General features: G+C 44.2%; 1 protein-coding gene across 3 annotated transcripts in view; it reads right to left on the reverse strand.

Moving 5' to 3' along the window:
• Positions 1–27,897, reverse strand: part of PCYT1B (phosphate cytidylyltransferase 1, choline, beta) — a 120,178-nt gene that overhangs the window by 11,992 nt on the left and 80,289 nt on the right. For all 3 annotated transcript variants that reach the window (XM_032842301.1, XM_032842300.1, XM_032842302.1), the window contains exons 5-7: positions 25,921–25,999; positions 18,294–18,436; positions 15,335–15,523 (exon numbers count right to left, since the gene is read on the reverse strand). In XM_032842301.1, coding sequence (XP_032698192.1) covers positions 15,335–15,523; positions 18,294–18,436; positions 25,921–25,999 — 411 coding nt within the window. The remainder of the gene's footprint in view (positions 1–15,334; positions 15,524–18,293; positions 18,437–25,920; positions 26,000–27,897) is intronic.

Below are 27,897 nucleotides of genomic sequence, written 5' to 3' on the forward strand. Positions count from 1 at the left end.
CCGGTCAGGCAGCGTTGGCAGCTTCACTCGGCACCAGGGGACGGAGGGCTACGACTCGGCGCCCCTTCCCCCTTCCAGAGGCAGACCGGGCTCCAGGGTCAGAAGACTCTCTGAGCGCCAGAATCGGGTACACTTGTGCCCTGCTGAGTTCCCTGGGCCAATTGTGCTACTGTCTTGGCTCTGCAGATAGACAAAACCACTAGCCCAGACGACCACCACTTAGGTCGCTGCAGGTAGGAACTCAGTCTGCCAGTATCCACACTGGTTGTTGGAAGCCCCCGCCCCTCAGATTCTCAGTGGCCGATGCCCACAGATTGCCTTGCAATACGTATAGGATGAGACCAGAATGGGGGCTCTCAAGCAGTGATCTGGAGGAACTGGATGTCCACACTGGACTCTCTTTTCCCACGATAAACACTGGAGGCTCAGCGGAGATCACTTTGTGTAACACTAGGCTGGCCTGGGTTAGAGGCAATATGGGTGGCACACAGCCTCACCCCCATGTTCTAGGATTCTCTCAGCGGTGTCTTGTCTATTAATAGTTGTTCCTTCTTGTGAGAGGGAGCAAAGTCAGCAATGACTTACGTCACCATCTTTATAAGCTTAATCTCCCAAGACTTTTTTTTATTTGTAATGGCCAGTGCTGGTGAGGGCTCAGGAAAAAGACCACACTCCTGTTACTGCTGGTATCTTTCTGAGGAGTAACTGGGCAATAGGTGTAAAAACTTTTGTTTCCTGAGGAGATAACCTGAGCTGCAATTAAATACTTATTGGGTAAATGGATGGTCATTGCAGGGTCATCACAGACAAAACTGCAAACCCCTGAAATAGGGGAGAGAAATGTTGCACAACTCTGAAGTGAAAGGTGGCTGATGAAAATCCAGTCCTTAAAGAATACTTAATAGCGTGAGAATGTTCATGAGCTACTGCATAGTAAAAATGATTTGGGAGCCATATGTTCTGCATGATCCCATTTTGTAAAAGGAAACATACACATGCAGATGGAGAAAAGATGGGGCCAGATCCCAGCTGTCTACGCAGCTGGACTGCAGGTGATTTTTAGTCTCTTCTCGTTTTTTCTTTTCTTTCTTTCCTTAAAAGATTTATTTATTGGGGCGCCTGGGTGGCTCAGTGGGTTGGGGCCTCTGCCTTCAGCTCAGGTCATGATCCCAGGATCCTGGGATCGAGCCCCACATCGGGCTCTCTGCTCAGCAGGGAGCCTGCTTCCTCCTCTCTCTGCCTGCCTCTCTGCCTACTTGTAATCTCTGTCAGATAAATAAATAAAATCTTTAAAAAAAAGATTTATTTATTTGTCAGAGAAAGGGAGAGCGCATGCACAAGCAGGGGGGAATGGCAGGCAGAGGGAGAAGCAGGCTCCCCGCAGAGCAAGGAGCCTGATATGGGGCTCAGTCCCAGGACCCCGGGATCATGACTTGAGCCAAAGGCAGATGCTTAACCGATGGAGCCACCCAGGCATCCTGTTTTCCTTACTTCCGAACAATTCTGTAATGAACACACGTTACTTTTATCACCATAAGGAAGACCAATGACTGAGGCAAGGAGAGGAGGCCATGGGGCGGTGAGTTAATAACACAAAATGGTAGAGCCTCAGGCACTTCATCAGTCCCTCCCCCCACTTTTATAAGCCCTAGCCCAGTACTTTTTAGGATCTCAAGTTTTCTCTAGCAAATATAATTGAGATGACTTGCTGATCACTAAGAACATTTGTAGACTTAAAACTCCATAATTCTAAGAACCTACCAATTATTCACCTTCCATTAAAGGCATTGATAATTCTGCCAAAAGACATCCAACCCCCTCAAAATCAAACGGAAAAAAAAGTGCAGTAGTACAACATCATTACCTTAGAGGAAGCCCATTTACGAGACAAAATCAAATGCCAAAAGGATAGGGTAGCCTATTATTAATAGCAACATTAAAAGAATCCTTGAACTTCTAGAAGTCATTTGAAAATAAGTATTTTTATTACTATAATCTTTAAGTATATTTATAGTAGCAGCCACTAGTTCTCTTGCTGTTAATGGATTGTCAGCATTTCCATTAGAAGCTCATTTTGCAAGTAATCTATAGCTTGTCTCCCATAGTTTGACTCAAGCTCATAACTGAGAATATTATGCCTAACATAATGCAATAACTTGAATCCTTAATGATAAACAATGGTGTCACACTTCATACAGTGTGATATCCCTGCAAAACAACTCTAGGTCTCAGCTTGGAAGCTCTGTGATCTGTTTCTGCTGCATTATGAAGCATGATTCTTCTGCAAAGGAGTTAAATTGGATCAGGTCAGCAGACAGTTTGTAATGAGCTTCCTGGTAAGAAAAGCACTTTAGGAATACAAAAATAAGACCATGGCATGGCATTTTCATATAGAAAAGGTATTTAAATTATACCTGTAACTGTATTAAGATACTTCCATTTATAACGTTTTCTCCCAAGAAAATAATCCCATTTCTCTTGTCCCAGTAAAACTAATTTTCTATTTCTCTTCCTACAAACTTCTCCTTTTTAAGAAGTTCTTCACATCTACTGAGACAGTAAATGTCCTGACAAATGCTTTCCAAGGCTTCAGGATTTCAGAGAGATTCCAGCTCAACTGCCACAAAAAGAAATGAAAAATATCCTAGTTATATCTGGTTTGGACTTCTGGTAAGCACTGTGGAATTCAAAGAGAGCATGTGGTTCAGCCAAATCAATAAACAACAAAAACTAACCCTTAACAAACAATGCCCGACATATGCCCAGGTACTGTTAAAGGGCTTTAGAGTGTGACAATTTCATCCAACAACCCTACAAGCTAGCTGAGGCAGAGGAACTTGGCCAAGACACCCAGCTAGGAGGTGAGCCCTGTTCCTGACCATCTCTCTGTAATTAGCTGCTTTAAGAGTAAGAAGCTTTTCTGTTGACCCATTTACTTGTGCATTTGTTGGAAAACAAATTTTTGGAACCAACTGTTAAAAAGCTGCAAGTAGGAAATTCAGATCCACAAACTGAATTTTATGTTTTATAAAATCAAAACAATCTTAAACATCAGCATGCTATTAGAATGATTATATATATTATATATATAATATATAAATATTCTCTTTACACACACACATATGCATGGTGTAATAAGCGCTGGGGAGGATATAGAGAAGTCTTGAGCCTTGTGCACTGCGCTGGAATATAAAATGGTGTAGTCAGTGTGGAAAACAGTATGCAAGTCTCTAAAAACATTTAAAATATTATGCTGAGTGAAATAAGTCAATCAGAGAAAGGCAATTATCATATGATCTCTCTGATATGAAAAATTTGAGAGGCAGGGCGGGGGTCACGGGGGTTGGGGAGGGGGAATGAAACAAGATGGGACCGGGAGGGAGACAAACCATAAGAGACTCTTAATCTCAGGAAGCAAACTGAGGGTTGCTGGGGGGGAGGAAGGGGGGAGGGATGGGGGGTGCTGGGTTATGGACACTGGGGAGGCTATGTGCTATGGTGAGTGCTATGAAATGTGTAAGACTGATGATTCACAGACGTGTACCCCTGGGGCAAATAATACATTCTATATTAATAAAAATAAAGAATTACCATATTATTTAGAAATTCTACTTCTGGGTATATAACCAAAAGAAATGAAAGCAGGAAATTAAGCATATTTGTATAGTGGTGTTCATAGCAGCATTACTCATAACAGCCAAAAGATGGGAACAATCCAAATGTTCATTAATGCATGAATCAATAAAATGTGGTATATATAAATATCCCATTATATATACACACATATGTGTGTATACATGTATATATGTATATGTTTATGTATACACACAATATGTAGATTTTTTTCAACTTGGATGGAGTAGAGTATTTCCAAGATGGATGTTTAAAAAAAACCCATTTTGTATATCATAAAATATTATGGAGGGTTTTCTTGGCATGAAGAATCTGAAAGTTAACCACTCATTCCTTCAACATTTACTGACCGCACACTATTTATGGTTCAGGCATAAATCTAAGCCCTGAGGATATAGCAGTAAATAAGTGGGGAGGGAGTGTCTATGCTCATAGTTATTTTTTTATTGAGGTATAACAGACATATAACATTAGTTTCAGGGGTACAACAGGATTATTCACTATTTGTACATATTGTGAGATGATCACCACAATTTGTCTAGTTAGCATCCATCACCATATAGAGTTACATTTTTTTTCTTGTGATGAGAACTTTTAAGAGCTACTCCCTTAGCAACTTTCCAGTACTCAATAGAGGATTATTAACCATAGTCACCATGCTGCACATTACATCCCCATGCTGTATTGTGTAATTATAAGTTTGTACCTTTTTTTTTTTTTTGGCGGACAGCAAAGAAAGGTTTGTTGAGTGGTAATACAAAGCTCCCAAACAGAGAGGGGACCCAAGATGGTTACCCAAGTTTGTACCTTTTGACCCTCTTCACCTATTTTGCCTGCACCCAACCCCTGCCTCTGACAACCACCAATCTGTTCTCTGTACTGACAAGCACAGATTTTTTTTTTGCTTGTTTTAGATTCCACAAATAAATGAGATCACACAGTATTTGTCTTTCTGTAACTAATTAGCATAATGCCCTCATGGTCCAAAAATTTGTTGCAAATGGCAAGCTTTCCTTCTTTTCTGAATAATATTCCATGGTGTATATGTACATTTATACATTGATGGATAGTTAGGTTGCCTCCATGGTTCGGATATTGTAAATAATGCTGCAGTAAATATGGTGGTATATAGATCTTTTCAAACTATTATTTTCATATCCTTCAGATAAATATCCAGAAGTAGAATTGCTGGACCATATGGTAGTTCTATTTTTAACTTTCAGAGGAGTCTCCATAGTGGCTGTACCAATTTACATTCCCACCAGCAATGTACAAGTGTTCCCTTTTCTCCATATCCTGATCAACACTTGCTAATTTGTTGCTTTGATGATAGCCATTCTAACAGGTGTGAGGTGCTAGCTGCTTATGGTCTTAATTAGCATTTCCCTATAATTAGTGATGTTGAACAGATTTTCAGGTCCTGCTAGCCATCTATATGTCGTCTTTGGAAATATGTTTATTCAGATCCTGTGCCCATTTTTAAATCAGATTGGTATTTTTTGTACTATTGAGTTGTATGACATCTTTTTTTTTTTGTATGACATCTTATTTTGATTTATTAACCCCTTATCACATATGCTTTGCAAATATTTGCTCCCATTCAGTAGCATATCTTTTCATTTTGTTAATGGTTTCCTATGTGTGGAAGCTTTGTAGTTTGATGTGGTCCCACTTATTTTGCATTTGATGCTTTTCTTTAGGTGTCAAACTAAAAAACCCAACCTGTAAGAGATGTCAAGGAACTTCTAGGAGCTCCTTGGAGTTTTGTTTTCTCCTAGGAGTTTTATGGTTTTGAGTCTTATATTCAAGTAAGGTAGTGGTCCAGTTTCATTCCTTCTGCATGTGGCTACCCAGTTTTCCCAGCACCATTTATTAAACAGACTGTACTTTCCCCATTGCCCATTGTATATTCTCGGCTCCTTTGTAGTAATTGAATTAACCATGTATGTGTGGGTTTATTTCTGGACTCTACTCTGTTCCGTTGATTTTTTTCTGTATTAAATAACAATGCCATACTCTTTTGGTTACTATAGCTTCGTAATACAGTTGAAGTCAGGGAGAATGATGCCTTCTGCCTTGTTCTTCTTTCTCAAGATAGTTTTGGTCATTTGGGTTCTTTTGTGGTTCAAAACAAGTTTTAGCATTATTGGTTCTCTTTCTGTAAAAATAAATGCCATTGAATTTTGATAAGGATAGTACTGAATCTATAGATTGCTTTGGGAAGTATGGATATTTTAGCAATATTCCTCTGATCCGTGAGCAAGAAGTATTTCCATTTATTTGTCTTCAGTTTCTTAAATATAGTTGACATACAATATTTATACTTAATATCTTTAGTTGACATGACAACCCAGTGATTCACCAGTTACATACATTAGGAAATGCTCACCATCATAAGTATAGTCACCATCTGTCACCATGCAAAGTTATTCCAATATTATTGACTATATTCTCTATACTGTACTTTTTATCCCTGTCACCTAATTCATAACTGGAAGTTTGTACCTCTTTATCTCCTTCACATAATTCATCCACTCCACTCCCAGGAACCACCAGTTTCTTCTCTGTATTTACAAGTTTTTTTTTTAATTTTGATTTTTTGATTCCATATAAAAGGGAAATCATATGGTATTTGTCTTTTTTTATTTGTCTGACTTATTTCACTTAATGTAATACCCTCTAGGCCCATCCATGTTGATGTAAAAGGCAAGATTCCATTCTTTATGGCTGAGTAATATTCCATTGTGTGTGTGTACTTTACACACACCATATAGTTATCCATTCGTGTATCAATGGGCACTTAGGTTGGATCCATTTCTTGACTATAAATAATGCTGCAATAAACATAGGAGTGCATAACATATTACATGAATGTATTTGTTTTCTTTGGTTAAATACTCAGATGTGCAGTTATTGGGTTGTATAGTAGTACTGCTGTTTTTAATTTTTTGAGGAACCTCTACACTGTTTTCCATAGTAGCTCTACCATTTACATTCCCAGCAACAATGTACGAGTGTTTCCTTTTCTCCACATCCTAGTCAACATTTGTTATTTTTTGTGGTTTTGATAACTGCCATTCTGGCTGTGAGGTGATGATAGGTCATTGTAGCTCTGATTTGCAGTTTCTTGATGATGAGTGAGGTTGAATATTTTTTCACGTGTCTGTTGGCCACGTGCATTTTTCTTTGGAAAAATGTTCAGGTCCTCTGCTCATTTTTTTTTTATTAGATTGGGTTGTTTTGGTAGTAAGTTGTATACATTTTTTACATATCCTTTCCAAATATCTAATTCAGTAAGTTGCCCTTTTGTTTTGTTGATGGTCTCCTTTTCCATGCAAAAGCTTTTAATTTTGATATTGTCTCATGATGTTATGGCTGATGTCAAAGAAGTGACAGCTTATGTTCTCTTCAAGGATTTGTATGGTTTCAAGTCTCACACTGAAGTCTTTCATCCATTTTGCGTTCATTTTTATGTATGATGTATTACAAGGTGCTCCCATTTCATTCTTTTGCATGTCGCTGTCCAGTTTGTCCAGGACATTGGATACTAGATTATATTTTCTCTTTGTTCAAGTTCTTACTGTGTTCATCCATTCTTCTCCCAAGTTCAGTGAGTATCTTTATTAAGTAAATCAGTTATATCTATCTCATTAAGGACTTTCTCTAAAGTTTTCTTTTCTTTTCCAGTTTTGAGCATATTTGCCGATTTTCCTTGATACTGTGTTGCTTTCTGTGTATTAGATACAACAGCCACCTCCTCCCGTGCAGAAGGAATAACCTCACGGCAGAGATGAAACTTACCATTCAACCCTCTCACAGCTCTTGGGTTGTCTCTCAAACCTTTGTGATTGTCCAAGCAGTGTATGCTATTTTTAGTGGATCCCAGTACTGGAGGGTGTAGCAAGGCCTATCAGTGTCCCCAAAGGGAGGATCTCAGTGAGCGCCTAGATTCAGCTGATTGGAAGCCAGACCCTCAGGCACAGCATTTAAAATATGCAAATATAGGCGTATTTCAGAAATACTGTGGGTTTGGTTCCAGATCACCATACTAAAGTGAACAATGAAGCAAGCCAAAATAATTTTTTGGTTTCCTTGTACATATAAAAAAGTTATGTTTACACTATACTGTAGTTTATTAAATTTAAAATTACATGCTGTCTAAAAAAAACTATAGAAATCTTAATTTAAAAATACTTTGTTGTAAAAACAGGCTATTCATTTTCTCAGCTTTCAGGGAGTCATCTTCTTGGTGGAGGGTCTTGCCTCAGTGTGGATGGCTGCTGACGGATCAGGGTGGTGGTGGAGGGCTGGGGTGATTTCTTAAGACAACAATGATGTCCCATCTCTTGACTGTCCTTTCAGCAACCATTTTTCTATAGCACGCAGTGCTGTCTGACAGCATTTTATCCACAGTAGAATTTCTTCCCAAATTGGAGCCAATCCTCTCAAACCCCGCTACTGTTGTCTTGACTAAGTTTATGTAATATTCTCAATGGTTTGTCATCACTGCAACAGTCTTCACAGCATTTTCACCAGGAGTAGATTCCATCTCAAGAAACTGCTTTGTTCATCCATAAAAGATGAGGAGCTGCTTCTTAAAGTTTTGTCAGGAGATTGTAGCAGTTCATTCCCATCTCTAGGCTCTATTTCTAATTCTCCTCTTCTTCTTCCCACCACATCTGCAGTCTCTTCCTCCCCTTCCACCCTTCAATATCATCTGTGATGGTTAGAATCCACTTTTTCCAAACTCCTGGGACCATTGATATTTTTACTTCTTCTAATGAATCACAAATGTCCCTAATGGCAACTGAGATGGTAAATCCTTTCCAGAAGGTTTTCGTTTGACTTTTCCTGGCTCCAGCAGGAGAATCACTAGCTCTGGCAGCTATAGCCTTACAGAAAGTGTTTCTTAAATCCTAAGGCTCAAAAGTCAAAGTAATTTCTTGATCCATGGGCTGAAGAAGGGATGTTGTGTGAGAAGGCATGACAGGAACATTAATCTTATTCCATATCTCCACCAGAGCCCTTGGGTGACCAGGTACAGTGTCAATGTGCAGTGGTATTTTAAGTGATCTTTTTTTGTGTGGGCTTACAATATTCAGTAAACTATGTAGTAAACAGATGGGCTGTCATCCATGCTTTGTTCCCTTTATAGAGCATAGGCAGAGTCGATGTAGCATAATTCTTAAGGGTTCTAGGATTTTTGAAATAGAAAATGAGCAGTGGTTTTAACTTAAAGTCCCCAGAGACTTTAGTTAATAATAATAGCTGGCTGTTTCGCCTGAGTATCTGCTGAGTGCAGCTGCCCTCATGCGTTTCCATAGCTAGAGCTTTAAGAGAACAGGCTGCAGCTTCTACCTCAGCACTTGGTTCCTCGCCTTAGACTTTTATGATCGTTTCTTTCCTTAAGCCTCATGAACCAAACTGTGACGGCCTCAGTTTTCTCTTATGCAGCTCCTCACCTCTCTCAGCCCTCACAGAAGTGAAGACAGTTAGGACCTGGCTCTGGATTAAGCTTTGGCTTAAGGGGATGTGGTGGCTGGTCTGATCTCCTATTCAGATGGCTAAACTTTCTCCGTGTCCACAAGAAAGCTGTTCTGCTTCCTTATTGTTTCTGTGTTCACTTGAGTAGCACTTTAAATTTCCTTCAAGAATTTTTGTATTCACAAGTTGGAAAACTGGTACAAGAGCCTGAGATTTCAACACACCTTCCTCACTAAACTTAAGCATTTCTAGCCTTAGATTTAAAGTGAGAGACCTCTGACTCTTCCTTTCACTAGAAAACTTAGAGGCCACTGTAAGGTTATATCAGCTGGCCTCATTTTAGTATTGTTGTTGTCTCAGAGAATAAGTAGCCCAAGGAAGGGGAGAGAGATGAGGAAAAAATTGGTCACTGAAGCAGTCAGAACACAGACATTTAAGTTCACCATATTATCCGGGCATGATTCATGGTGTCCCAACACATTTACAATAGTAACATCAAAGACCACTGGTCACTGTAACAAATATAAGAATAATGAACATGTTTGAAATATTGCATGAATTACCAACAAATGACACAGACCCAAAATAAGCAAATGGTGTTGGAAAATGGGTGCCAGTAAACGAATTCAGTGCATGGTTACCACAATCCTTCAGTTTGTAGAAAACAGTATATCTGCAAATAATACAAAGTAAAGCACCATAGTATGAGGCACCCCTCTGTATACCCTCCTGTAGGACTGCGAGCTAAGTCTTGTTGAGCACCAGAGGTTGGTCATCTAGAGGTGCTTGTCCATGGCAGTTATTAAAACTCAGGACACTTGACCAGTGTGCAAGTTCCTTTCTAGGAGATACAACACAGAGGGTGAATACAAAGTTGATGTCCAATGGCCCCGGTCCTTAGCATGCACCTCATTATGTCCCTAGAACTGTGCCAAACCAAACACCTTGCTTAGGCCCCAGCTCCCGGGTAAATGAATAACCTCTTTGATAGAAAGACTAGGGGTTTATTTCAGCCTACTGTCTGGGCAGTGCCCTGGGGTTGGCTAGCCACCAGAGGTAGAGATCAAGGAGCATCCCTGGGGTGGCAGCCCCCAAAGACCAGGACCCAGGCACATGTACAATCTCCTCTCCAGGAGCTACTGGTGCTCCGGAGGGTGGAAGAAAGAATGTGAAGTTAGCACCTGGCCTCCAAGGTCTCTGGAGAGGATTATGGTCAGCCCTTAGATGGATGTTTAATTAGAAGCCTGCCACTCTGGCCACAGCTATGAAGATAAGCTAAAAGGTTTATTTAACAGAAGCAGGGGTCTCTAACCTCTTGCTATGGCCCTGGGGGTGGTAGATGGTTGCTCAGTTAGTATTCTGGGACTCTGGAGTGCAAGTTGCACTGGCCACCAGATCCAAGAGTTCTCGAGGTGTCCCCTCGGTGGCTACAAGATGGGGGTACCAAAGGAGGATACAAGGTCCTTTCTGGGACATGCCAGTAAGCTGGAGTGAGGTAAAGGGAAACTCAAAGATGGCATCTACCAGCCCCTGTCCCTCGAGACTAACCCAAGCAGGCTCCTAAGCTGTGTGTTAATTTAGATTCCTGCCTCTCAGGCCAATGATTTAACATAAGCAAATAAAGTTCTTTCACAAAGGGAAATTATTTAGCTTTCAAGAGGAAGGAAATTCTGACACATGCTCAACATTGGTTCAACCTTGAAGACATTATGTTAAATGAAATTAGCCAGATACAAGGACAAACACTGTATGACCCCACTAGACTAGTCAAGCTCATAGAGACATTAAGAGGGGGGATTCCCAGGGATTGGGTGGGGTGAAGACAGATTATATGATAAGTACAGAGTTGCAATACGGGAGGATGCAAAAGTTCTGGAAATGGTGTTGGTTGCACAGCTATGAATGTTTAACGCCACTGAATGGTAAAAATGGTTAAAATGCTAATTTTGTTAGGTACATTTTATCACAGTTTGAAAAAATCAGGAGTGCACATCATGTAAATTTGTTCTTTCTGAAAAACTAACACATCATCAAGGTTTTTAAAAAAATATCTCTTATATTAGATGCAAATGCCTGTTTGGTTCATATATGGATCCACCTGACTGATTGCATTGGGGCCAAGGGTGTTTGTGGTCCAGGATGAACTAAAAACTTGGACCTGACCTAAGGTTATTCTCTCTTGGTGCTCCAGGAAAAGGTCTATGTTCATGTTATAAAACAGAATAGATGCATTTTCATTTCAAACAGGAAGTGAGTCCATGGTTCAAAGTCAATTAAGGACTATGGTGGCAGATCATTCAAAATGATACTAAATGTTTTTAAAATGTAGCCTATGTAGCTAAGGCACAGTGTTTAAATGGAATGTGTCTGACACTTTAAAAAAAAAAATCAAGTTTCACTAGAAAGGCCCTACCCCAAAAGCTGATTCAGCATCCGCTGATCCTGGCTCCATGAACCTGAATCCCTTGGAAAAGAATAGCATTGCCTCCAACATGGCAACAAAGCTTCAGAATTCAGCTCCTTTGAGGATAGTCTGGAGGGTATGTCTCTGAGAGACAGAGGTAATACCAAGTCTCTGTGGGGAAGGGGTCCCTTGGCCACTGTCTTCTGAGTGTGAGTCAAGACTAGTTATAAGAATCAAGCAAAGAAAAAATGGATCAAGTAGTTAAAGAGCTGTACATGGGAAGATTGAAAAACAACCTTTTGAGCTCTGATAATCCTCCCATCGGACTGAATAAATGGGAATACATCCTCTATCATAGCAATGATGGCCCCCCAAGGTCCCACATCCTTGTGTGGTATCCTCCCATAATGTACCCCGATTGTCTGTGTGACCACTGCAATATGGCATAAAGTGATTGTCACTTCAGAGATTAGTCTTAAAAGACTAGGTTTTCTCTTGAATACTCTATCACTCATTCAAGGGGAAGCCAGCTTCTCTGTCATGAAGACACTTGAACAGCCTGTGCAAAGGTCCACATGGGGAGAAACTGAGGTACCTTGTTCCGGGTCACAAGATGCGGAAGAGGATCTTCCAGCCCCAGCTGGCCTCTCGACTGCAACATCATGGCAGACCCTGAATGATAACCACCCAGCTAAGCTGCTCCCTGACTTGCAGAAACTGGGTGAAATAATATTTGTTGTTTTTAAGTCACTAATTTGGGGGTAATTTGTTACCAAGAGATAATATCACCAGGGACACCAAGATTTCTGCTTGCTTAAGAGGAAGGCTGACACTACCTCTCCTGAATCTAGCCGAGCTGGCCCGAAGTGGCATTGTGGCAACGGGCTTTGTCACAGAGCCTTAGAGCACTTTTGGCACATGTGTTTCTCCAGATGCCATACCCTAACCCAAGGCGGGAGGGGGAAGGAAAGTGACTGCCTCTGGGGGACAGTTCTATGGGGGATGATACAGTGCTGGTCAGGAAAAAGAGGCTTGGCCCCAGGCTCCATCCCAGTACCTCCAAACACCTGGGAGACCATAGAAAAGCATCAGTTTTCCTAGGCCTTTGTTACTTTATCTAGAACAAAGCTACAACACTCCTTCTATTGTGTGGTTAAAATGGGTAGAGTAGATATTAAAAGGCCTTAAAAAAGGTTTAAGCTGCTATACAACTTCTAAACTGTAACAACATGGTCCTCACCACCACTTCACACTCTGCTGGAATGGAAGGATGTGGATTTTTGATCATAGTTCTTCATATCAAGCATCAGGTCCCTCAGGGAGAAGCTAAGACTCTCCTGAACGGAGCAAACACAAATACTGCCACATCCAGGTGGGCAGCAGAAAGGTCAGGTTGGAGGAGGTGGCAGGGAGCAACAGTGGGTAGTGGTGTGCACATGGCTAACTAGAGGTCATGCTTTTCCGGAAGGAAATGAAGGCCCAGCAAACCCCTTCCGCCAACTGAATTTGATCTAAACCCCACGTTGTACCAACTCCTGTACCAAGCACCAAAACAATAAAAGGCTAAGGGTATATATCTCTAGCAACCCGTATATATGAGAGTGATCTCTGTATAGATCTAAATACAGAGGATTAAATCTCATCATTGCAGATGCCAGAAGGTTCTGGGAATAGGTCTCTGTCAAGCACCCATGCATCTATTCAATCCAGACACATTTATGGAATACCTACTATAAAAAGCTATGTACAGAGCCGCATACCAGTTCTGTCATACCAAGTTCTGTACTTTAAATCCTTCTATTTTGTACTTCTCCAAGTTGGGGTTATTTGTAACAGTACTGTATTTGCAGGTAATGCAGATCCTCTATTTTAAGAAATGAGTTCTAGTCCCAAATCCACAAATAAAGAATTATTATAATAATAGCATATTCATGAAAAGCAAATTACTTATCTTGGCGTTTAACATCCTTGTAACTATTCCTGTACTTTTAATGTCAACAGAAAAAAAGCAATGTCTAAGTCTGGCTGATATGGTAAATTAATGTTAATAACAGTTTTGACACTAATAGCAAGTTTTAAAAAGAAAAACCTCCAGACTCGAAGCTGGGTTTCATTTCTTAAAAATCACTGCAGCTAGCTGTCACCAGACTCCTCTAGAACAATTCCAGCTACTATTTCACCTTCACTGGGAGCCTGAAACAACTAAAATCTATAACGTTACTATGAAATTCTATTCCTTCCCTGCCTATGCTCGCTCCAAGTGGAGAAAGCATCCATCCTCTCTAGTTACAACACCAGAGACATATTTCTCCGCAGAGACACATTTCTGAATTCCTATAAGGAAGTGAATACCCACATGGTTCCATTTAAAAAACCACTAGCTGTTTGTCCATCCCCTGAACATAGGTTGTGAAAATGTGAACTATTAAAGTACACCTTAAACTAACGGGAAATTCTACACTTTGTTATAGATGTCATGGAATCCCAGAGACTAGGTTCTGCACCTTGTCTGCATGTTCTTGCTAGCACCGTGCATATATAAGCACATGACTAAATGGCCCATGAATTAAACTGATTTGAGCCAAGAACTTGAACAGGCCCATGGAGAGTGAAAAGGAACCCAGCCCTTGGCTCCTCCAGTATCACTAGCTCTTTCTAGAAGTCATTGAAAGCTCGAGCAGCAGCTTGCAAACCCTCTACACCTCTCAGACTCAGGCAATAGGACCTGATTAGCCTATAACATCCACCTCTATAATCATTTAGAGGCCACTAGACTTGAAGCAAAGCATCTCTTCCAACTTCTCAAACATTGTTCTTTTTCTATTACTAATTGAGTGTTTTACTTTTAGATAATCCTATAATGAACCAGCTCAAATGAGCAGAGGCAGCAGTGACAACCCATCAATAAAATAATTAAGCCAAAGTGGATTTTGTTAGAGACTTCTCATGTCATAATAGGAAGTCTAGGCTACTTAAAAACAAGGAAATCAAATGGCATCATTTCGTTTGGTTTTAAAAAGGAAGGCTAGCTTTAAAAGATCTCTTTCATAGACCCTCAGTGCTGCTGACAATACTGGTTCTTTACTCTTTAAGTACATGCACAGTAGAAATACCAGTGGAGTACAGGGTGGTTTCCAGAATTTTCTCTTTCCATAGCTTCCACTCAGAATTGTTTGTAGAATTTAGATGAGACCCTCTGTACTTTCTCTAAGACTTAGATCATGGTCTCAGTCCCCTAAGACTTGTATACTTTATCCCAACACATTTATGCCATGGAAAACAGGTAATTGAGGGCATGACAGGCATAGATGCAGGGCAAAATCATGCCTCTTCTCTCTCTCTCACATGCAATGGAAGAAGTTGTTTCCTGACAAAAAAAGCTGACCAACACAGCTGGGTTTCTTTTGCCCCCTTCTCCCTTCGTGGATCCAAGAGCCCATTAGCTTATCTCACAACACAAATGCCATGACACCACTGACCCACTTGAATCTCATCCCCCAGATTTGCCTCATGTCCAGCTGAAAGACTACAGTGAGCTACAGAACCAACCTCTGTAGTAACAGACCTTCAACAATTACCGAATGGCTTCAAGGTCTGGACAAGAAATAGAAACAGAGACCAGAACTGGCTTTGGGTGCTAGTGGTGCCACATTGAGGGATAAAGCCAAAACTAAATAAATGACACACACTTGAAGCTACTCGAGCAGATGCGCATATTGGACTGAGATAAGGGACACCCTTGAGTAGATCCCTGAAGATGAAGATAAACCAAAAATGCCCGTCACCGCAGGGCCAAGTGAAGTAATTACATACCCATGCGCCGTCAGGCCCAAACAGCTCTAGGAAGTTGCCAATGAATTCCCTTGACTTCTCTTCCCACTTCTGAATTAGATCATGACTCTTTTCTTCCACTCTGTTGACAAATTCCTTTGATCTTTCCTCTACATTCTTGACCTTTTCCTTCATCTTGTCTACTTGGTTTTGGAAGCGGTACTTCTTCTCCTGGTCAACAATGAAAAGAGGAAAAAGAGATTTATCCCAGAGGGCATGAGAGAGACCAGTCATTCACACTAATGGTCATTTTATTTCGACTTGTGTTTGTTCTTAACCTGAAGAGTCAGGATGTTGCTATTTCCAAGGGCTAGATTGACGGGAAGGCACATCTCTTGTAAGAAAAGTCATTTGTCATTAGTCTACTTGGGTATGTAAAGTGAAATACAAGTGATTTTAATATTCTTTTTCTTGTAAACATCAGAGTTGAAGTCACTTATAGAAGAACAAAAAATACGTATTTGCTGTTTATTACAGGTAGCTATTGGGCAACTCCCACCCCCCCCCAATTCCCCTGGGATTTAGAAAAAAAAGTATGAGTTGTCCATAGAATGGTCACTCAGAGGCTGCCCGCATTCTCTTTTTTACTGGGACATTGTTAAAACCAGTACTGGTTGAAATCTGCCACCGGCTAAGCCGTAAAAGCCTTGTGTGATACTATAATTTTCATTGTAATGATATTTTCCTTTAAGCTAATTTAATTGCACCTATTTCCTTGGTGATGAAGACAGTTTTCATTCTGATAGCTTCTCTGGACTGAGATTTTGTCCTCCTTATAGCCGCTATGCAGCAATGCTGTTCCGGTGCTCCCAGAAGGCCCTGTGTGTTGGGCAAGTCACACAGGCCACCTCTAAACCTGTTTCTTCCTCAGTCAAATGGGGATAATTATCATCCCTACCCCATCAAGTTCTTGTAACTATTAGGTCAGATCCGCACGTGAAGGGCTTGGCACAAAGGCTGGCATTTAAAAGTAAAAACAGTGTGCGTCGGCGGTTTGATTACAATGAAGCAACGTAAGTAAGCCTCTCCTCGTGTCACCTGAGGAACGTGCTAGCAAAGCACGGAAATAACACGAGATGAACGGCCTTCCCCTCCATGAAGTCATGATCTGTTCTCTCCTCACAGGAAGGTTTTTTCCTTCACTACATGGGACTCAAGTTCCTATCTCAGAATTTTTTGAAACACCTGAAATATTGAAATATTCAGCCCTTCCAAACTTAACTGCGGCCTCGGTGGGGCGTGAGCTGCATGTAACGAGTGGCGCTGGGGTGGGGGCAGCCCGGGCTGGAGGGGCCTGCAGCCTGCAGCAGGGAGCGCTGCCGCCGCCCCCTCTGCTCTGCTGGAGGTCCCCTCCGAGCACAGCGTTACTCATGTCTAAGTTGAGGGACCTGGACTAGGCGACGGCCGCTGGCAGGTTCCTGCCTCCTCTGAGGTTCTGTGCTTCAGCGACGCGCCCATCTGACATTCGATTCTCTCTCTGAGCTGCAGCCAGCCTCGTCGCAGAAAGGCCGAGAGCCGTCCACGCTCACTACATGGTTCCTTGAGCTAAGTGGCTTAGCTAAGGGCCGTTAGAAGAGAACCAGCAATAACTTTTGGAAACGGTTTCACATGCTTGAATGGCTGACTGGATTCAATTTGAAAGAACAGACCGTTTAATTTATTGAAATAACTAGGGCTTTATTTTCTATAAGATACCAAATAATCACTTTGATGGGATTCTTTTCAGCCACTTGTTCTGGTGCCCCTTGAACCCAACATTTTCTGTTTTGTTGCCCAGCTTGTGTGAAGCCACAGAGCCTAGACTCCCAAGCTCCCTGCCTCTTGAGGACAAAGAATAACCACTGGTGGACAGTTAACAAACCGCTCCCCACCTAGAAGGCACCAACGATCGAGGTGTGTAAGCTGCCGGATAGTTTGGCAGAAAAATCACTCTTAAAAAAAACCTGGGGGGGGGGCTGTTGAAATTCCGTATGGATGAGGGTTTCTGTTTTAATCAACTTTGTCCCTCTTCAGAGTCCAGGCAAATACAGACGCACTAACATCACCTCTAGCAACTGGACTGCCCTCTTAGCTTTGTAACAGCCTGTTTTGCTTGTTTTAAAGATTGTTTTAACAGTTGCTCTATTATTAAACTAACAGCAGCTCTGTGGGAACAATACAGCACAAATACAAAAGGAAGCCAAGGACTTTAGGTTTTATTTAAGCAGCTGTAATTTCTCTGGACAATAAAAAAAATGGCTGTTAAGGTTTCTAATGAGCATCTGTAAGGCCTTAATAAAAAGAAAATTTAAAACTCATTTTCTCTGAGTTTAGCTTTTCATTCCTCTGCCTGCCTTCCTTCCCTTTGAGCAGAAGACAATGCTTGCCTTTCACGAGGGCAGATCTCCCAGACCCCCTTCAGTTAAGTATGAGAACTCTCAAAGCGGAAGGTTGGAGGAGGAGAAGGGAGACAGCCCCTTTATAAAACGTGGAGCTCACTACTGTGGGCTTTGATTGACTTAAGTTAGCCCTTTGGACACTGTTTTCTCCATCTGTAAAATGGGGAGAATACAGGGGCGCCTGGGTGGCTCAGTGGGTTAAGCCTCTGCCTTCAGCTCAGGTCATGATCCCAGAGTCCTGGGATCGAGCCCCGCATCAGGCTCCCTGCTCAGCAGGGAGCCTGCTTCCCCCTCTCTCTCTGCCTGCCTCTCTGCCTACTTGTGATCTCTCTCTGTCAAATAAATAAAATCTTTTTTAAAATGTTAAAAATGGGGAGAATACATCACTGCACCTTTATGCGGACCGAATTGGGACAATAAATATACAAGATCAGGAACACTGTGGTGCTGGAATTTAAAACAGAAACGCTGTGAGGGATACAACAAGCACTCAGCAAATGGCGGCAGTGCTGGTGTGTGTGGTGTCCGTCAGAGGACATGGGGGCGGGGGGCGGCACGCTTACATTTATGAAGCTGACATTGAGCTCCTTGGCTGTGTACCCTCGCTGCAGGTTGCGTCTGGCATAAACATCGTAGTCGCGGACGATTCTGGTGATGATGTCTGACGTTGAGATGCCTTCCGTTCTCTGAGTTGGAACAAACATTCCTGTTCAAAGAATAAAGAGGAGAACAAGAGTGAGATGGTCTCTGTTGCCCCATTTTCCATAAACACTCGTTTCCAACTCGTTTCAGTGCGTGAGTGAGGCTTTTGCACGTGGCGCCAGCTGGCTGGTCCAGGCTCAACTCCGTGCACTTCCGGCCGGCCCGGCACCCTGGCCCTGAGCCCTGGGCGCTCCTGGCATTCATTCGTGCCATGTCCTGCTTCTCTGCCCCAGGTCCCCCCTCCCTGCCTATACCAGCTGCAGCCTTCCTCCTCCTCCGGCAGGACCCAGCCTCGAGGTGTCTTCTCTGCCAAGTCTTTCCTGATAGCACCAAGCAGAAGCCACAACCTCCAGGATACAAACATGTCTTCCATTAACAAAGACACTTTAAATACCTGTCTCCTTGTCAAAAGGGAACATTTTCAAAGTAGAGATCATGCCTCGATGGCCGCCCCCTGCTCAGTGCCCTTTTCTGGCACATGGAAGGTGCTCGATAAATGCAAATTAAATAAGTGACTAGAGCGTCACAAGCGTGACAGGCAAGTCCCCTGCTTCCCAAAGGAAGTCTGCAACACATTCGGCTGAGGAAAAGACCCAAGGCACTATTTTGTCATCTCTGATCTGAAGACATGTCCTTAGGATGCTGGATGATTTTATCTCCCTCACAATAGTCTACTCTGGATGGTGGTTTCACCACTCAGGACCCTGTCGTCTAGAACACTTGGGACTGAGTAAAAATAAGCTCAAAGGATGCCAAGTTCTAATAGACCCTCCTTACCGTCCTCAAGTCTAAATTTGGGTGCACCGATACAGGTCTATAAAGAGGTTGCTAGTGTTATCGAGGCAAGAATGTGGCTGTTGCTTACACTTCTGTTGTCAACTGAAAATGACATGTTGGCAGTTGAGGTATTTCTACCCAGTATGATTATGGCCACTCAGAGACATCAGGGATGGGACGACATGATGGATTGGGCCTAGGGACAAAGGCTCTGGGTTCTCAGGAGACTTGGGCAAGACTCATGCCTCAGAAGTCAAGTTTCTTAACCTGTGTCCAAAACTGAGAAATGAGGTGACCAGACAAGATGACTTTGGGCTCATCTGTGCCACCTCCCTCTCCCTCATTCCCCATGTCCAATCACTCTCCTTCTACTCACCAGTCTACTCCCTAAGAGGCTCTCTGATTCACCCACTTTTCTCCATCCTCTGTCTAAAGCCATCTAACACCATCTGGCTCAAGGATTATATCAAGAGCCTTAAAACCAGTCTCCAGTGATACTGATTTTTGTTCCCTCAACCCTGTCTATACATAGCAAGAGCCACAGAGCAGTCTTTCAAAATAGAAATCAGAGGGCTGCCCAACATCTTTCACTGGCTTTCTATGCTCCTCAGTATTCAGACCCAAATCTGTACCTTGGCTCTGCAGCGGCTTGCTTGACCCCTTCCCTGCACGCTCTCATAAGTCTCATCGAAGACCCACTCCCCAAGCTCACTGCCTAAGCCAAGGCCCCTGGGATCCACCACCGTAAGCGGCCCCATTGTCCTTGGATTCTCCAGAGGTGGGCAGCAAGCTAAGCCTGTCTGAGCCCCCGACCCTGGACTTGAGCGTCCTGACAGGGCGGGCCCCTCCCCTCACTCTGCCACCAACATCCTCTCTACCTGGCCAACTCCCAGTCATCCACTGGGCTTCACCTTCAGCGTCACTTCCTCGAATAAATCTCTCAAACCCTGGGCTGGCTCTTCTGGCTTTTATTGCCTCTCATGCTCCACGGCTCTTTTCCTTCAAATATTCCAAGGTCTTTATAGAACAACTTCTTCAGCAACTGCCTTCCCCATTTGACAATAAGCTACATGAGGGAAGGGACTGCTCCTGTCTTACCCTCCTCGAGATTCTCAGCACTGGGCCGCAAGCAGGCACCGGGAGAAAATATGCTGCCCGACTGACTAGAGGACTACTGATCTCTAAGGGCCTTTCCAAAGCCAGTTCTGTTTCTCTTGTCAGCCTTCTGGCCCCTGCTAGCGCGGCCCACGGAATTCGCGGCCGGTGTCAGCTGCACATGCGTGGTAGCCGCAGCAGGCAGCTACTCCTGCTATGGGAGACAAAGCACCCGCTTTCTAATACTCTGGGGCTCAGAGCACGGACTTGGGGCTTACAGCTAGGTCAAAAACTTCGCCTCCCACTTTTTGAGAATACAGACTCAAACACAGAAAACCAAAGGGAAGGCAGAGGGTGTGACCATCCCAACATCTGTAGCTGAACAGTCCCCAACCGACTCAGCTGTGCAGGGGGCCCTAGGGGCTGGGGGTCCCAAGCTGAGCAGTCCCAAGCTGGGGGACTGAGACAACATCCTCACCTTGGTGGGAGCAGCAGGGACCATTCCAGTGAGCACCACGTCCCATCTTTCAGCAGGCAGATCCTTTTCCCACCCCTTGCCACCTGGTGAACCATTTGGAAGATCCTCCGACCACTAGCAGATTTCAGCAAGTCACTTAGGCCCCAGGGACATGAGCTCCCCCTTTCTGTGAGCCACAGAATAAGGGCTCCCTGGCTGAGTAACAGGAAGTTGGGGGCGGGGACAGGCTTGTTTTGGTGGGGAGGGAGGTCTGTGAAAGAAGCCAAGCCCTCTGCTGACATAATGAGGCACCCGGCTTCCTCCAAATCCTAATTAGTGCTCTGCTAAAAATATTCCGTAATGAGCATGATCAGAGAACCTTTTCTATCATGCTTTTCCGAATTGCAGTGTTTGGCTATGGAGCTATTTTAAGCAGCAGCCAAGCGCACACGATAATGAAGGAACCTTTCGAAGGTAGTAGGGCCACAGCAGCAGGAGGACAAGGCCCGCAGACCTGACAGTCCATCGCATCTGCGCACCATCCTTCCATCCAGCTTTGCCAGAGGGTTTTGACGTTTAGCTCTGACGAGCAAAGCAGAGCGCTGCAAAATTTAATCCGTACCCTCGATAGCTCTGGCTTCATTTAAAGTGACTGGTGACTTTCAAAGTATATCTGAATTAGAGGGCAAGAGCCCGGTGTGCACGCTGAGGCCATTTCTGAGCATCTTCCTCTCACGATGAATGCCATGACCTTCTCTGCCATGGCTCTCCCCCGGCGAGCCAGCAGCAGAGCAGACCCAGGGGCCTGTGGGAGGAAGGGTCACAGGCGGTCTCTGACTGTTCGATCTGAAGACAGGAAGCGGGGTGGATAGAGGATGGGTGTCATCCCCGTCCCCCGGGATTACCTGCCCCCAACAAAAAGAAGGTGGTAGTAGTGACACTGGCACACGTCCATGGCTGGGGCCCAAGAGGCCCTGAGGCTTCTGTCAGGATTGCTGACTCTCCGAATGCCTCCCCGCTAGGACACACACCCTCGCAGGCAGCCCCGCGCTTTCCGAAGCCCACGCACCACGCTGAGGGGCCACGGGCAGGCGCTGCGGCATCCGCCACGGCTGAGCTCCCTGTGGACCACCAGCACCCACTGCCAGCCAGACAAGGGCACCGTCTGGGACCCCCAGGCCACCTGGGGCTTCGGATGACCACAGTCCCAGGCAATAGCTGAGTATAGCCATGGGAGAGACCCCAATCAAGAACCACCTCACCAAGCCTTACAAAAGCACAAGCAAAAGGAAGTGGCTCTTTTATGCCACCGACTGTGGGAGTAATTTGTTATGCAACAATAGGGTGCCGGATCGCTTTTGAGTGAGGAGAATGTTGAACCTGTTCCTATATCCTAAAATTGGGAAAGCAACTTTTTCTTAGCTCACTAGAGACTACTCACCTAGCAATAAAACCACCACTGAGTGCATGTTTTTACTCTACAAGGCAGCTGAGAAACTGTCCCCCCAGGAAACGTGGATTCCATTCACCTCAGGTGACCTGTACCTGGTCTAGATTCTTGGTACTCTGAGTGAGGTCTATGGACTTGCAGGACCTACCAACCCAGCAGCTCCTTACAAATGGGGATCTGAAGTCCCACCAGACCTAATGAACCCAAATCTGCATTTAAAGAGATCCTGCAGTATGTCTCCCAAGACGAGGGAAACAAAAGCAAAAATAAACTATTGGGACTAAATCAAAATAAAAAGCTTCTGCACAATGAAGGAAACAACCAACAAAAGAAAAAGACAGACAACCTACCGAATGGGAGCAGATATGTGCACATGACAGAGCCCATAAGGGGTTAGTATCCAAAATACATAAAGAACTTATACAACTCAACACCAAAAAATCCAATTACAAATGGGCAGAAGACGTGAAGACGACATACAGATGACCAACAGACACATGAAAAGATGTTTAACATCACTCGTCATCAGGGAAATGCAAACCCAAACTACACTGAGGTATCAGCTCACCCTGTCAGAATAGCTACAATCGAAGACAGAAGAAACAGCACGTGCTGGTGAGGATGTGGTGAAAAAGGAGCCCTCGTATACTGTTAGTAGGAATGCACACTGGTAGAGCCAAGGTAGAAAAGACTATGGAGGTTCCTCAAAAACTTAGAAATATAGAATTACCATAGGGTCTGGTAATAGTACTACTGGGGGTTTACCCAAAGAATACAAAAACTGTAGTTCAGAAAGATACATGCACCCCTATGTTTACTGCAGCATGATTTACAGCAGCCGAGACAGAGAAGCAGCCCAAGGGTCTGCTGACAGACGAATGGATAAAGATGTGGCACATATGTACCATGGAATATTACTCAGCTATACAAATGAATGAGCTCTTGCCATTTGCAACAACACGGATGGACCTAGAGGGTATTATGCCGGGTGAAATAAGCCAGAGAAAGACAAATGCCATATGATTTCATTCATATGTGGAAATTTAGGAAACCAAACACATGAACAAAGAAAAAAGAGACAAACCAAGAAGCAGACTTAACTATAGAGAACAGTCACTTACCAGAGGGGAGGTGGGGAGGGATGGGGGAAATAGGCAAAGGGAATGAAGAGTGCTGAGCACTGAGTAAAGTACAGAATTGCTGACTACTATACTGTATACCTGCAACTAATATAACACTGCATGTTAAGTGTATGGGGCAGAGGGGAGAGGAGGGGTGGGGAGGGGAGGGAAGGAGAAGAAAAGCGAGATCCTGTAGGGATCTATAGTCACATTCACATTCGGCAAGCACTGGTCTATACCAGGTCCTTCATGGTGATTTTAAGGAAGGACCAGCCGGCTCACAGCCCAGATCTTACAGAGACTTAGAAAGGTAACCATTGCTCCATGCCATAAGCCATCTCCACGTAACTGATTCCTCAGCCAGTTTCTCCCCTCCTTCTCCCCTCCTACCCCTGCCATGTTCCTCAGCAGCCCTCCAGGTCTAAAGGCTACGGTGGTTTGGAGCAATTTAGAGCAGGTGGTCAGCCTCTCCCTTTAATAAAGAGGTGAAGGACTCAGGGGCCATGATACCAATGCAAAGCAAACAGATTAGATGCAAAGGTTGATATAATTATCCCTAGACTGCCCCATCATCTAAGTAATTTGAAAAACTCTGTAAGACAGTGTGCACGTCCAAATTATCTGGGTAAACAGCTCTACTCCCTGCAGAGTGGGCAGAGTCCCTGCAGACAGAAGGCCTCCATCCTAAGCCGAGTCCCCATCAGATTGCATTAAAAGCACCCTCTTGCTTAGCCAGCACTGAATGAGCACCACCCATGTACCAGGGGCTCTGCTGGCGATGGCAAGACGGAGGAGACATGGCGAGACCACACCATTTCATTCTAGCTAGACACACACATGCACGCACGCACGCACGCACGCACGCACGCCTGCTCACGCACTATCAGGATGCCATCAGAAGGGAGCTGAGAAAAAGATCCATTTGCAAAGAGTATCTCAGCAGGGATGGGGGAGGGTAGTGCTACAGAATTACACCCCCAGGAAAGAGGCATGTCAAGGGCTGGCTCCTCAGCTGGGCACAGAATAGGCGTGGAAGCCCAGAGGAAGGGCATGCCGGGCCCACAGAAGAGCCGGAGCCAAGGCGCTAAGTGGGGGTGCTTCCGGGCACTAGGATGGACTCCACTGGCCTGGAGTTTAGGACCTGAGCAAGGTGGTGCAGAGCCCAGGCTAGCAAGATGGAGAGGCTGGGCAGGGCCAAGGGACAAAGATCCAATCACAAAACCTAGGAGTGGTGAGAGAGACTAAAGGGAGAGAGAAGGTCCCAGAAGTAGAGGATAAGAGAGCATTTTGGAGAGGAGAGTGGTCAGCAGGGTTGTGACATCCAGAGGAGGACAGCAAAGAAGCCACTAGACTGGGTGGTCTGAAGGTCATCAGGAAACTGAGGGAGGATGGGACAGAAGTCACAGCACAGGTAGCTGAGGAATGACAAGGGGTACACCTGAGAGGTGCCGGCGAGGGATGACGCAACAAGGATGGGACTGGAGAAGGGAGAGGGAGGGCAGAAGAGGGATTTTGTTATTTTGTTTTTATAGACTCTCAAACAATAGTAAACTGAGAAGAAACTGCTGGAGAGTGAGAACCCTGCACACCAGAGAGGGGAGGCCTAAAGCAGACAGCCTTCAAGGAAGGGAGGAGTGGATTCAGGTAGAGAAGTCAGCCTGGGACAGAAAACCTACCCCTTTTCCACAGGATGCAGGAGTGGAGGCAAGGGTGCAAGCGGTTACAGGTACATCAGGTCAGGAAAGTAAATGTTATCAAGGAACATCAAGAATCCCACTGAGGCTGGAAACCACGGATCTGTTACAATGCCCAACAGTGATTTCCCTCAAGTCCTCAGTGGCAAAGGAATAGGGACAGAGAACTTGGCAAAGCAATGAACCCCAGGGAGTCTCCAATGAAAGGAAACCTGCCTCTCTCCAGCCCCCCAATAACTCCCTGGGATAGACTGGTCTTTGACCTTCAAAGAAATCTTTGGTGACAGCTGGAACAGTTTCCAAAGCTCAGGCACCACGCCTGCCCTCCACGACAGCACTTAACAGTTTGGTGAAGGAAGTATTTTACCTAATTTCCCAAACATTTACCCATTCTTTTTTTGCTTCTGCGTGTGGTACCTGAGGACATTACTATCATGTGACAGAATGACAGGTGAGAGGACTGACTTTGGAGACAAGGAGTCCAGATTGTTAATGACCCAGTTATCTGTCTTCTGGAAGGAACTTTCTTGGAAATATAAAATAATTTCATTCTGAATTCTAAATACAAATGAGGGAAATGATTGCCCTTTAAATAATAAGGTCCTATGATTTTTGTCTGATGAGCCCTAAAATTGAGCCACACACTAGAAGTTGGTATACTCATGGTTCAGCAAAGAGTACTTTGGTGCTCGAGTTAATTCTTCTATAAATACCTAAATGATGTCTGTCCTATGACTGGGTCTTAGCGCATGTCAACAGAAGCTTATAAAGGCTACTTGGCAGACGTCTGAAATTCCAGTGCCTTCCATGTATATGCTACAAGACTAGGGCAGGGGTGTCATATTATACCTGACAATTATAATGCGGTGGACAGGTGAGCACAGGGGAACTCACCTGCTTCCTTTATATGCTTGTAAACATCATCAGAACCAGCAGAAGAGTAGGGTATATCATCATGGGCCACAAAGTCAATCTGTTGGAGAGAGAGAAGTGATGTCATCACTGGGATGGATGTGCAAATGCCTTTTTTTTTAAACTTTTTAAAAAAGATTTTATTTATTTGTCACAGAGAGAGCGCGCAGGTAGAGGAAGAAGCAGGCTCCCCAATGAGCTAGGAGCCCGCTGTGGGACTCAATCTTAGGACCCTGGGATTATGACCTGAACAGGAGGCAGACGCTCAACTGACTAAGCCACCCAGGCCTCCCAGCGTGCAAATGCCTTTTGAAATAAAGCAGTCATAATAAAGCAGTTGAAACAAGCAGTTTACAATGTGCCTTTGATTCCTTGACTGAAAGGTACTGTCTGCCAACTGTCTCCATTTCCAGGAGATAAAGGGAACTTTAGATTGGTTGGTCTCCTTCTCTGGTCCCTCTCTTTCCTCTGACAGGAGGCTTTCTAGGGCTTCTGCCCTTCTGTCTTTAAACTTCCTCCTCAGAGAATTTATTCATGCTTCAGATTTTAATCACCCTTGCTATGACAAGGAACCCAAACCTCCATTTCCTGTCCCACTGATGGCAACAGGCTCTCACACTTAATCCGTGTTTTATATGGTAAAAATGAATTCACACCTTTTTTATTTGATCTCCCTAACCACCTTGTTAGGCGGGTGGGACCTATACTACTGTTTCCATTGGGACAGAAGGCTGCCGAACCTAGAAAACCTGTTATATTTGCCCCAAATCACCCTTTTCTATTTTGCCACCCCTTGGAGTCACTTTAAAATCGACCTATTTGAAATTTAACTCAGCCTGAAAACAGGTGTCCCCTCCTCACAGCACCTCCAGTTTCCCAATGTGCCTAGGCCCCAAACACCTTAGAACTGGGCTTCTTTCCCTACTTCCTTCAGTCTCCAGGCACAAAAGTCCCCAGGGCCTCTGTGGTGTATGCGTGTGTGTGCACATGTGCACACACACATGCGTACATGTGAACGTCCCCGCACGCACACACACCCAGCAGGTCCTCTCCGTGGCTGATACATGAAATCCAGGGCCCTGTCACCTGGACTACTGCTTCCAGCTTGTGCCTACCCTTCCTCACTGCTGTCTCCTTTCCAAGTCACCTCTCTGTCACGTGGGAGGCAGGTCCTTAACCGGGTTTCTTCGTGTCCTCCTCCTTCCTCCTAATCTCCCCTAGTTCCCTGTTTCCTACCCCATCAAATCAAAACTTGCTGCCTGGCTTTTGAAGCCCTTTGTAACGAGGCTTGGCTCGTGGTAGTTTACAGCAGCAGTCCCATCCACCTGCCCCACCGCTTACTAGCTAGAGAAATCATACATTGGCCATAAGGATTAAATCAGCATTTCTGAACCTGGACACCTGTGACATTTTGAGGTGGATCATTCTTGGGGGGGGGGGTGGGGAGTGCCCTGGCTTTTACCCGTTAGATGCCAGTAGCACCCCTAGCTGCACCCAGTGGCTGCGACAATCAAAAATGTTCCCAGACACTGCCAAATGTCCCTTGAGGACAAACTCAAGCCCAGTTGAGAATCACTAGATTAAACGATGTCCTGATGGAAAGGTGCTAAAAGCGATAACCAGTGCACAGTAAGCACTCAGTCACTGTTTATTATTCAATCCATTCTCAGGACTCAAACTTAATTCCTCTTCCTCTCTGATATAAACAATGATGATGATAAAGTCTCACAGTAGCCATGAGATTTAATGTGATTCACGTAGGAGCAAAGCCCTCAGCACAGTGCCTGGCACACGGTGAATCAGAAACGGTGGCTGCCACTACCATCATCTGTATGCCCATCGTGCCTGGCACAAGCCGAACATACAATAGATGCTCAGTAAAAATGTGTTAGTGATTGCTGGAAGCAAATCATATTGTAGTTTCTCCTTTTGCTTTTTATTCTTGCTGGGAAATTATCT

The sequence above is a fragment of the Lontra canadensis genome, unplaced genomic scaffold (genome assembly GCF_010015895.1).
Source record: "Lontra canadensis isolate GAN:19392208 unplaced genomic scaffold, GSC_riverotter_1.0 scaffold127, whole genome shotgun sequence".
Taxonomy (NCBI): domain Eukaryota; kingdom Metazoa; phylum Chordata; class Mammalia; order Carnivora; family Mustelidae; genus Lontra; species Lontra canadensis.